The following is an 11,920-nucleotide window of genomic DNA, read 5'->3' on the forward strand; positions in this document are numbered from 1 at the left end:
TCTTTTATTAATATAAAATTTTTAAAAAAAGAAAATTTAAGAATTATGAAAACACCCGGGGTAGCTATTACCCTTTCACGTTGCGTGTCATAGCGCTTCTTTATTTTTAGATAAAAATGTTAATCCTAAGTAAATAAATTGAATATACCAGGTTTATCTATGTTACAGGGTTTCCCGTTCAAAAAAGGAAAAGTCCTAATCAAAAAAGGAAAAGTTTCAATCATAAAAGGAAAAGGTCCGATCAAAAAAGGAAAAGTCCTAATCAAAAAAGGAAAAGTTTCAATCATAAAAGGAAAAGGTCCGATCAAAAAAGGAAAAGGTCAATCAAAAAGGAAAAGGTCGATCAAAAAAGGAAAACTCCCAAAAAGAAAGGAAAAAGTCCGATCAAAAAGGAAAAGTGTCAAACAAAAAAGGAAAAGGTTCAATACAAAAAGAATCAAAAAAGAAAAAATGTCATTGAAAAGGAAAATTCTCAAAAGTAAAGGCAAAATGTCAATCAAGAAAGGAAAATTCCTTATTCAAAAAAGGAAAATCGTAATTTTTTAAAATTTTTATTTATTTTTGTCATTCCTTCTTATTTTATTTCTAACTTATTGCGATTTCTTTACTTTATTTGTATCTTTTCTCAATTTATTTTTCTTACTATATATTTTCTCAATTTTTTTTCTTATCATTGTAATTTTTAATAATTCTTTTGTATTTTTAAAAATAATTTATAAATTTAGGTCCATTTTTTTTAAACAATTCTTTACGTTTTTTTTCATCATACATGTCGTAATTTTTAAAGGGATCATAACTATCCGGGATCTTCAGGGGATTTAAAGGGATCCCTTTAAAATTTCAATTTTTTAAAGGATTTAGAACTATACGGCATTATCACGTTTGAACCACGTTTCGTTTTTTAATTTTATTGTTATTCATTAATTTTCAATGTTGTTTTTTTTGGCCTTATGAAATAAGATATGTCTAATATAAGTTATCATCGATAGCTAATCAAAAGATCTATTCAACTGAAAGTCAATCTCTCCCCCATAATTGGCGGATCTAGGTCTTGGGGGATCAGAAATATTTTTATCAACACGAAATATCGATATGGGTATCAAATAAAAGCTAATTTAATATGGTTTGACTGAAAATCTTCATTCTTGGTCTGAGGGTGGGGGATAACATGGTGTTATTTAGTATGATAATAAATTCATTTTTTTTAAATAATTATTTGAATGAACACGTTCACGACTTTGAACGCGCTTTTATTTTTTTGTAAATGAACATATTCAATTATTGTTAATGAAAGAAATCATTTATAAAAATGATTAAACTTCAAATATTACCGATTTCATACTACATACTGGTTATTTGCTCCAATTTTTAAAAAGACTAGTTTATTTTATGAACAATGATTGAGGGAGATATATTCGATCAATTATGGTATTAAATGGAATATAAATATTCATTTAAATAAAGACAGATTTGTTATATCTCCTTATTTTATGATTTTTAAGGAGAATATTAGTAACATTATTTTCAATTAAAAGTAAAACTTATAAATATCGTGAAATGAGACATAATAAAATGTTTTTATTTAAAATAATCATTAATAATACAAGCTCTGGAGGAGTTATCAAATTGGTCAGAAGTTATAGTTATCAAATATCATATGTAAATATAATTTGATATATATTTAGATTTTACATTAAAAAATATTTTGCATTTTTTAAAATACGGTTTATCACAGATATATTATATATGATACTGATTAAGAAAATATTACAATTCATTAAAAAATGTATATTAAAATATAAAATAACATTAATACATAATATATTTTAATTTCTAAACAATTCTTTATTTTGAATATTGAAATTATTGTTATAATTATTCTGATTAATGTCAACTTTATATTTCTTTAAAGTTTTTATTAATAAACCTTCATCAGTGTCCATATTATTCATTAAATCATCTTTGATATCACTTTCTTTTAAACAATCGGAAAGATTAAATGGCCCAAAATTATATCTAACTGGACCACTTTGTTCAAATATATTATCAAAATTAAATGTGTTTGAAGTATTAAATTTATTCCTATCTAAGCAAAGAGCTGCCCCTATTCCTTGTAAAGATGATCTTAATTCATTTTTCTGTGGATATAGAATTTGTCCAATTTTATGAATAACTGATTTGATAGATAAGGACTGATTTCTACCTTGATGGCTATTCCCTAATGACCCACTTAAGGTAAAATCAAGTTGGAAAAAAGGTGGTTGAAATTTAATTATTTCTACATTCTTAATATTGATAATTATAGTGCTATTTATATTAGACTGAAAATTAATTTGATTGTCAATACTTGTAGAATTTAAATGAAGATGGGTTTTAGATGAATCATGAGTTGATGATTCTAAATCATCACTTAAAAGATAACATTTTTCACCTTTAATTAATTCTAAGGCAGTTTTTAAATCAAACAAGGATATATTATGATATGGCTTAGATGATAATAATATGCCATTTTCTGTAAAATCTTTGGTTTGTCTTCCCATAATACCAGTACAACATATTCTTTAAACATATTATATATAGGTTAATAAATTATTAGTTACCTTTGATTTGTTTGGCAGAGTTGATCAAAAATTTTAAAACCTTGCCCAACACTTATGATCTCAACACCTTTAATATTATCTTCTAATGGAAAAAATGGGACGACTTTTATAAAGGTATATTTAAATGGTGAAATTTTGTATTGCGCTAATTTATTTCTAATAAGTGAAATAAAATAAGATGGAGGATGATTTGATTCTTTTAATATGGGAATTATTCCGTCATTTAGAATTCTACGGGATGATTTGAACATGATATTAAAAGATTTTCAGATTAAATGTCATTTTTGTTAAAATTAGAAAATTGACATGTGTCATCAATTAATAGGTGACATATACAAATCATTATACAATCAAAACCGTGTAATTATATATCGTTTAAGTGCAAACAACAAAAAAAACCCACGATTTTGATAGAAATTACCATGGCATAATATTAAATTATAGCGAATAGGTTAATTACGAAATATCTGATAATTGCGATTTTTCAGGTCGCACTTGGTTCCAAGTCAATTCGGCGCGGAAAATTCAGCATGGAAAATTTGGGGCGGCATCAATTCGGCGCAGCGTCAATACAGTGCGGCTACAATTCGGCGCAGAGTCAATTCAGCGCTGCAACAATTTAGCGCGTAAAAGGATGATAAAATAGAAGTCATTTTAAATGTTAGTCCTATTATTTATTTATTTATATTATTTTTACAAAAATTTCAATTATATTTACGAAATATGTAAAATCAATACAAAATTTAAAAATATCAAAAAAATTAACAAACAATATTTATACCAATTTTTTTGTTAGACCAATTTACTACATTATATGATGTATACACATTATTTTGGCCAAAATCATGATCGACAATTTTTAAAAATTAACTGAAATCTTCCATTTAACAACATTAATATTGATCCAAAAAAATTTAAATTAAGAATGACTCATTTTATAGATTTATTGAAAATCCTTAAAATAATTCTATTAATCATTTAAAAAATATATATAATGTTTAGGTTAATTTTTCTATTATAAGATAATCAAAAACGAATCAACGCACAATTTTTTTATTTATTTATAAATCAACTATAAAATATATAAATATACTATTTAATACATGCAAAATATATTTATAAGAACATTAAAAATAGATAACAATAATATGTTTGTAAATTAAAATTATATGCGATCCCCCTTAAATAATCTTTAATTGGGCGATTTAAATAGTCAGATACAATTAATATAATATTTTCAGTTGTATTCCGATAAACCTTTCTTGATCTCCTGGGTTGCGTGCCAGAAATATATTATTCATTTTTTGCTTCGGTTAACGATTGTTCTAAGCGTAGAGCATATAAAAATTTCCAAATAGAAGGATGGTGCAATGATAGTAGAAATGAGAATGCTCTTCAACCTTTAAAAAATAATTGCAAAGTAAATTATAAAAAATGATTGTGTTATAATAATCAAAAGATAGCAACTGTTAAAAAAAAATTACCTTCAATTGTATTATTTGTTTTTGGAATTCCCTCCAATATAGCAGCATATTGATCCCAAAAAGAAATCGGAAACGGTGCTTATCTATCTCCATCTTGAAATAATTTGCCAATCCAATTCACATTATGATATGTGAGAAGATTATCGTCGAAGACCCTTTCATTATTTTGATAAAATGGTGCTTGTTAAGTCCGCAAAAGCAGAGTTGTACATTTGCTCAAAATAAAAGATCGTAAAATTTGAAGATCTTTTATTTTTTTAAAATTTTGTGTGCTGCGATCAACGATCTTCAAAGATCTTCATGATATTTATTTTTTTACCCCTTTATTAAAAGCCCAGATGTTTTTCAATTTTATTAATATACTATTTCTTTTATGTTTTATACCTCTCCTCCTGCCTTGATGAAAATTGAAAAACATCTGGGCTTTGGGTAAAAAAATAAATATCATGAAGATCGTTACACAAAATTTTTAAAAAATAAAAGATTTTCAAATTTTACGATCTTCAAAGATCTTGCTCAAATTTTTGAGCTAGATCTCGCTCAAGAAGATCTTTTGTACAACTCTGCACAAAAGGCATCAAATACATCATCCACAAGAACAAATGCAAGAGAGAGCATTTGTAATTTTTATTGACCATTCATTTCCTGTATCTCCATCTAAATAATTTGCTAACAACTCACTATCACATTGTATGTGTCTCCAAATCGCTTGTGAAAAAACACCCTCTTACAGTTATTGATGGAAATGATAAAAGCATTTATTTCCGCCTGCTCAAAATCGATCATTACCGATATATGATTTAGATTATTTGCAATCTTGTTATCTCATCCAAGACCCTTAAGGGGATTTAAGATTTAACATAATTTTGGTAATTCTTATGATATTTATCAGGGTGGTATTTTGTTTTTTTTAAAACTTTTATAATTTTATTTTCAATTAGATATTTATAATTTCAATACCTCTAATGTAAATAAATAAAAATAGCGCATTAACGTCGGGCCGATTTGGGCATATTTTTAAAAACGGTCGATTAAGATTTTAGCCAAAATAATGTGTAAGATTTGAGATAGAGGTCCATACCTTTCTTTTCCGAATTGTCGCCGCGCCTTATTGTCTTTGCGCTGAATTGATGCTGTACCGAATTGACGTGATACCGTCGCATTCTTTTGACAACGTTAATTTAATTGGATAAGTTAAAAAATAAAAAAATTTTGACGAAAAAAATTATTCCTGATTTTTGTTATATGAAACTGCCTCTTTAACTTTTTTTCATGCCAAAATGATAATTTTATTATTTATTATAATCATGTTATAGAATACGTTAACTATCAAGCAAAATGGGAAAATCATTAAAATATTCTGCACTACTTCAAAAACACAATTAGCGTTAAGTTATAATCATATTTCCATAATTTACAGATTGTAAGCTATAAAGCAATTATATGCTCACAATTTCTAAAGAATGAACCCCCTGCCACTAAAAGAGTTAGAATGAGTTGTTACCCAAAGATAGAAGCGACTTTATTGGTTTGGTTTACCCAAATGCGAAGTAAAAATTGCAGTCTAAATGGGCCAGTGATAGAGATGTAAATTTCCCGGGAAAATTGGTTCAGGAAATGGGATAATAACGGGAAATTAAAAATAACCACAAAATACACTTTAGACCTTTCAATTTATTTTATTAAATAACTTTATTAAATTTGAGGTAATATGGGAAAATAAAATAATTAAACAATAAAGACAAAAATACACTGTAAACATTTCATTTTTTTATTGAATAACTTTATTAATTACAAGAAGCATGTATTATAAATAACATTTAAAATTCATGGGATGCTAATTAAATAGCATCAACATCTTCTTGGGATGCAATTGAAATATCATCATTATCACTTGATATTGATAAATAGGAACCCTTTTGATTATATCCCGAACATGATGTTTTTATGTGATCCTTTAAATGTATGTTATACCTGATTGATATTAATTTTTCGATTCTTTTATTCTTTATTCTATTTCTTTTTAAATGAATTTTTTCAAATGCTGACCAGACTCTTATATACCTGCTCAAAAATATTGAATACTTCTTGCATAAATATTAAAATTTTAAAAATAAGAATTTAAAAATGATTATATTTTATTAATTTACATATAGTTTGGTATTACAATTCAAACTTATATAATTTTAAAAATGTACATAATAACCAAACGAATTTAATTCAGATTAATTAAATAATTTGATATATAAAAAATTATAATAAAAAAATTGGCTGCTATTGAGAAATAAAAATGAAAAATAATTCCCAAAAATAATTATCAAAAATGAGAAGAAAAAAATTGAGAAAAGATCAGAAAAATAAAGATTAAAAATGACTTAAAGGGATTGAAAAGGTTGGAAATGTATGTAAAAGATTGCAATATAAGGAGTAAAAATCATAAAAAGTCAGAATATTATTATGTATGATGGAAAAAAAAGTAAAGAATTGTTTAAAAATGGGAGTAGAGAAGTGAAGAAAAGTTTAAAAAGACAAAAGAATTATCAAAAATGAGAAGAAAATTGAGAAAAGATATAGTAAGAAAAATAAAGTAAACAAATCGCAAAAAGATAGAAATAAAATATGAAGGAATAATAAAAATAAATAAAAATTTAAATTGACAAGAAAAATAATTTAAAAAATAACTCTTTTTTGATTGACACTTTTCATTTTTTGACTGGACCTTTTTCTTTTTTGTTTGACATTTTTCATTTTTTGATTAAACCTTTTCCTTATTTGTTTTACATTTTTCCTTTTTTGATATGACTTTTTTCCTTTTTTGATATGACTTTTTTCCTTTTTTGATATGACTTTTTTCCTTTTTTGATTGAACCTTTTCCCTTTATGATTGACCTTTTTCCTTTTTTGATTGAACCTTTATCCTTTTATGATTGACCCTTTTCCTTTTCTGGTTGGGACTTTTCCTCTGTATATAAAATTTTCCTGAACAATCTTCTTCTGGATGCATTATCCTACATTATATCACCAGGTCTTGTTAGATAATTAAACGTTACATACACAATTAAAGCTTTCTAATATGAATTAGTAAGATATTCAATGACTTCATAAAAAATTAATTTTAATATTTTAATATATAGCGGTAATTTTAAAAATAATATATGAATATTTTTTTTACTATTCGGATTCAAATAATATTCGAAAATATTAAAATTGTAATATGAACATTAACGATCGAATAACAAAAAAGATTGGAATCTAGTATCGAATATAAAGTAGGAACTAGACAATGTAGATATCTATTAAAGATATCATTTAATTGAAAAAATTTAAATACTTTGAATATGAATGATATAAATAATTATTAAATAAATGAATTATATATTTATATAGATATGGTTATATATCCTATTCGATTCCTCCATCCTCTATTTTGAGCTAATTTAGATGCCTGTTTAATCGAAAATGGGAATTCATTGTTTATTATTCTAGACATATAGGCATAGTAGTAGTTTAATTAGAGCACTCTTTTCTCATATCTTGATGAGATGTAAAACAAGATCGGGTTGTTTGTGGGAAATTTAGTCTTACGAACCATAACTGCCCTTAAAATAAACTTGAAATGGCTACAGATATAATTCTAGACAGTATCTCTTTACTCACTTGTTTCAAATAAATCTTTGCAGATAGTTTAGAAAACATTCAATATTCGAATGTGTTTTTTAATCAGGATCTATGTATCGCATCCATAATTTAAGATAGGAATGCACGTCGAAGCAAAGCAGTTTTTAGTACAGGTTTAATATCTGAATTTTATATTGAACTTAAGGAATGCATTATAGGCCTTGTTTTAATTTTTTTTTCATTTGAGCATATAGAATCAAATATTTTAAAATTATTTTCTTTTGAAAAATATTCATTAGGTTTATAATTGATATAGGTATCAATAGTTATTATTTGTTCGGATATTGATATTACCTTTGTTTGACTTTAATTATGAGTGAGGTAAGAAGATAAAGGGCTATTCTTTTGATAGAGAAATATAAGATGATTTAATGAAATTATACTATAGTATAAAGTGATTAAGAGCTTTACTAAAATCTATATACACTATCAAGAGGGGGGGGGAATAGATAATTTTATAATATACAAATGTATATTTGTTGAGCACATGATCTATTTTACGGGGAAATGTCATACGACAATCTACTTTAGAATAAAGTTAGTTAAGAATAATTTTCTTAAAAAGAGTAGCAGTTATAGGTGTAAGAGACATACCGTGATAGTTTGATATTATAAGATTTAAAAAAATTAGGAACAGGAATTATCATTTAGAGTTATGAAGGTGTTCTTATTGAATAGTATAGTGAGCTCTTTGCTCTTTGGTGTTAGTTGACAGCAACAAAAACTATTCCATTTATGGAAAATTTGTCAAAGATCAATGTTTATATTTTGAATTTCTGAAAAGCTGGCCTATAAACTCAGCCAAATTATCAATAAAATTTAGGCCCGGACTATGGCCCAAAATTAGTAATATTTTAGTTCCTTCATTTCTTTTTTTACTCTTATATTTTCAGTTTCGGAGGCCTTTTTAGGTTTTCAGTTTTACAAATTTATGTCGATGAAATTGTGTAATATTTTTATGTTGATCCATCAAATTTATTGATTTAGGATTTTGAATAAAATTGTTTTTATTTTTTATTTTATAATTTTTAATTGTCTTTGTGTAGTAGAGTATCCATTTGAGATATTAAGTCTAGAGTTTGCTGATATTTATATACAATTTATATTATTTTTCTTCAGGTGAATTAGTGTGGGGATGAATTTTAATTTTACAAAGAGTTAAGTGAAATTGAAATATACATTCTATTTGAGTTATATCCCATCATATTTTTTAATTTTTTTAAAATTTAAACAAAAACCAAAGAACTAGAAGTAGGCGCAGGCCGTGAAAATCTGGAGGATGCGATGTCTATGCAATACCAGTTTTCTTCTTTTTTTTAAAACATATTTTTGAAATTTTTTAATTATATTCTATATTTTATAAATAAAAAGAAACTTATACGCTATAAAAAAAATAAAAAATTATCGGCAGTTTTTTTTCACACCCGAAAGGGGTAACCGAATTTAATTATTTTCTAAATAGTGAGATTTTTAAAAATTAATCAACTTTCTTTACACATTTTATTAAACAAATTATTCTTTCCAAAATCTATCTTTTATTACCAAATTTATAAATTTATTTTTCGGAAAATTTTTTAATTAATGCCAACCTCATTTAGTTCGGTTTCAAGTATGATTTTCTCTAACCAATAATGGAGTAGAGTAGAAACGCAAATAAAATAAAAAAACACATTGGCATTTTTCATTTAATTGATGTTTGAATTAATATTAAATTAGAAATGCTAAAACAAGGTTATATTATTTTTTTTTGAATGATTCCTACAACAACTTTCCAAAATAGATTTCTAAGAAAATAATAAATTTTGACTCGAAACATATTAATAATTTTTTTTTGTTATTTTTGTAAAATTATGAAGATAAAAAATGGCAGGATCATAATATTTGACGATTAAAAAAATTAAAGGTAAAATGAATAAAATTTCAAAAATGTGAAAATATTAACATGAGTTAAAAATTTTAGATAAAAAAAATGTAATTCGAATATAAAAAGTAGTTCGTTAAATTTTTGGAATCGTGATTGTCACGATAAAAGTTTTATCTTTCATGAGTTAGAGGTTTTGTCTAAAAATTTTTACCATCACGTATGAATGTGGCGTGATTTTTTTTATAGGCAGCATGAGCAGCAGGTTCAGGAATAAGCCTACGCCATCTGTTTAGAGCCAATTTCTACTGAGTCTTATCGGTCATAGTAAGAGCCAAATACCAAAATATCTCTCCAAGCGTTATGCAAATTTATCACTAAATGATAAAAGTTCCTTAATTTAACATTAAATATTTTGTTAAGTTAAGCATCGCTAAGGACATCGCGGTATTTTGCGCTTTCTACAAGTGATATCTCATATTTCATCAAATACTAGTTGATAATTATTATTTAACAGATGGAGCTATTATTTATTTCTTGAACAAGTAGATACAAAAATAAAATCATAAGTAAAAACTATTCAATTATATTTATATTATAAAACTTAACTTTTCATTTTTTACATTCCCCCTCTCCCCCAACAATGACGATTTTACCACTAAAATTTACCCCCCCCCCTTCTCCCAAACTTTTCTAAATGCCTATAACATTTTCGAATATGACTATCTTGCCTCATACCTAATATTATGAAAGCATCAAGGTTTTGTAAATAGAGATCCAAAATGAGCAAAATCTCCAGGCTTACACAATATTATTTTGGCTGAAATCTTATCGGCCTATCTTAAAAAATAAACTTTAGGGATAACAGATTAAAATATATCATTTTAATGTATATAAAATTACTTTCGCTATTTGCTTGCTGTTTTTTTATGATTTGCATCCATAATAATGCCTCTGATTTATGAAATATCTAGTTTGCAAAAACAAATTTACTCTCCGTTTATTATCATTATAAAAAAAATTGTATATTTCTTTTTTAAGAATTTTTTTCAACTGGTGATTCAAAAAATTTTAGCGGGATGATTTGGAAAAAACTGGCATCAAAATTAGATAACTTATAATGCTCACATCACAAAAAAAGGAGAGAAATATATTTTAAAAAAATAAGCCAATCATAAAAGTATATCTTGAATTGGCCTGTGAATTATATCCATAAATTACTATTTATAACTAAACAAGCCTATTGACGCAAATTGGCCTTAACAACCATAACTTATAATTTATTTATCATTTTTTTAAAAAAAATTTATATTTTTTTTTATATGAAACTTATTGTAAATAAATTTAAATAATATCACCTCAATCACACCTGTAAAATAAATATTAGACAAATGGTGTTTTTATATACTACGTTTAAACATGTTACATTAAAATTTGACAAATATTTAAAAAGAAATATATAATATATTCTTCTGCTAATTAGGGTCCCTTATATTAAATTCTCAAACCAGAACTGGGACCCAATATCTGAATTCCCTTTTGCCGGGAATCTGAGCTGCTAAATATGGATTTTTAAACCTGATAAGTAGAAAATCTTGCATTAAAATCTCGCAGATATAAGTAGGCTATGAAATATAGTTGTTAAACAGCCCCCGATATAGCAGATTTTAGATTAAGATTTTAACCAAAATATTATCGCGTAAGACTCAAAATTTTGCAAATAGGCCATCTAGAAGTAAAATCGATACTAATATGATAAAATTTTCGTTCTCTTGTCTTATTTAAAAAAATAAATAAAAGGTACCAAAAACATTTAAAAATATCGACATTATTACGATTTAAGCATAAACTTTAAAGAGATAATGTTATATAATAGATTGAAAACCGTATAATAATGATTTTTAGGATCGAAATTTAATCATTTAAAAAAAATTTAATAAGCAGTAAAAATATTTTTAATAAATACAACCAAATATTTTTTTATATCAATTTAGAGTTATTATTATTCTAATATATCCAAAAAAATTGACCTGAAAATATCTTTTGAATTTATTTTGATGACCTCCAAAAATATATTTGAATAATTTATATTTGTTTAAAATTAAATTTTTTTTTTTATCACCGTTAAAAAAAATTTTGGTATCAATTTTAATTTATGTAATTATAATTAATTTTATAATTTTTTCTTTAAGTTTTTACAACACAAAATATTAAATTAAAATAATGATAATAACGAAATCTTAAGGCCCATAAGTTTAAAAAAATATGCGTAAGAAAAAAATACTTAATTCGATTCG

At 25.2% G+C, this 11,920-nt stretch overlaps 1 protein-coding gene and 1 long non-coding RNA gene across 4 annotated transcripts; both read right to left on the reverse strand.

Annotated features, from left to right (window-relative positions):
• Positions 1 to 1,601: 1,601 nt before the first annotated feature.
• Positions 1,602 to 2,869, reverse strand: LOC135929889 (uncharacterized). Its single transcript, XM_065466624.1, has 2 exons — positions 2,601 to 2,869; positions 1,602 to 2,559 (listed from the first exon to the last, which is right to left on the reverse strand). Exons 1-2 carry the CDS (start codon positions 2,849 to 2,851, stop codon positions 1,827 to 1,829), a joined length of 984 nt encoding a protein of 327 aa, XP_065322696.1. The 5' UTR covers positions 2,852 to 2,869; the 3' UTR covers positions 1,602 to 1,826.
• An 852-nt stretch (positions 2,870 to 3,721) lies between these two features.
• On the reverse strand, positions 3,722 to 11,717 carry LOC135929957 (uncharacterized). 3 transcript variants are annotated; one of them, XR_010572677.1, is made up of 4 exons: positions 11,654 to 11,717; positions 5,166 to 5,248; positions 4,085 to 4,239; positions 3,722 to 4,000 (listed from the first exon to the last, which is right to left on the reverse strand). It is a non-coding gene; the product is annotated as an uncharacterized LOC135929957 (long non-coding RNA). The 3 variants fall into 3 exon arrangements; XR_010572676.1 differs by lacking the exon at positions 11,654 to 11,717 and adding an exon at positions 10,527 to 10,689; XR_010572675.1 differs by lacking the exons at positions 5,166 to 5,248; positions 11,654 to 11,717 and adding an exon at positions 10,527 to 10,689.
• Positions 11,718 to 11,920: the final 203 nt, after the last annotated feature.

This window comes from Gordionus sp. m RMFG-2023, chromosome 5, assembly GCF_954871325.1.
Source record: "Gordionus sp. m RMFG-2023 chromosome 5, tfGorSpeb1-WG-v2, whole genome shotgun sequence".
NCBI lineage: Eukaryota > Metazoa > Nematomorpha > Gordioida > Chordodea > Parachordodidae > Gordionus > Gordionus sp. m RMFG-2023.

Coding starts and splice junctions, on each gene's coding strand:
- LOC135929889 (XM_065466624.1), bottom strand. CDS start 2,851: ATGTTCAAATCATCCCGTAGAATTCTAAATGACGGAATAATTCCCATA. Junction 2,560..2,600: donor CTCTGCCAAACAAATCAAAG/GTAACTAATAAT, acceptor ATATGTTTAAAG/AATATGTTGTACTGGTATTA.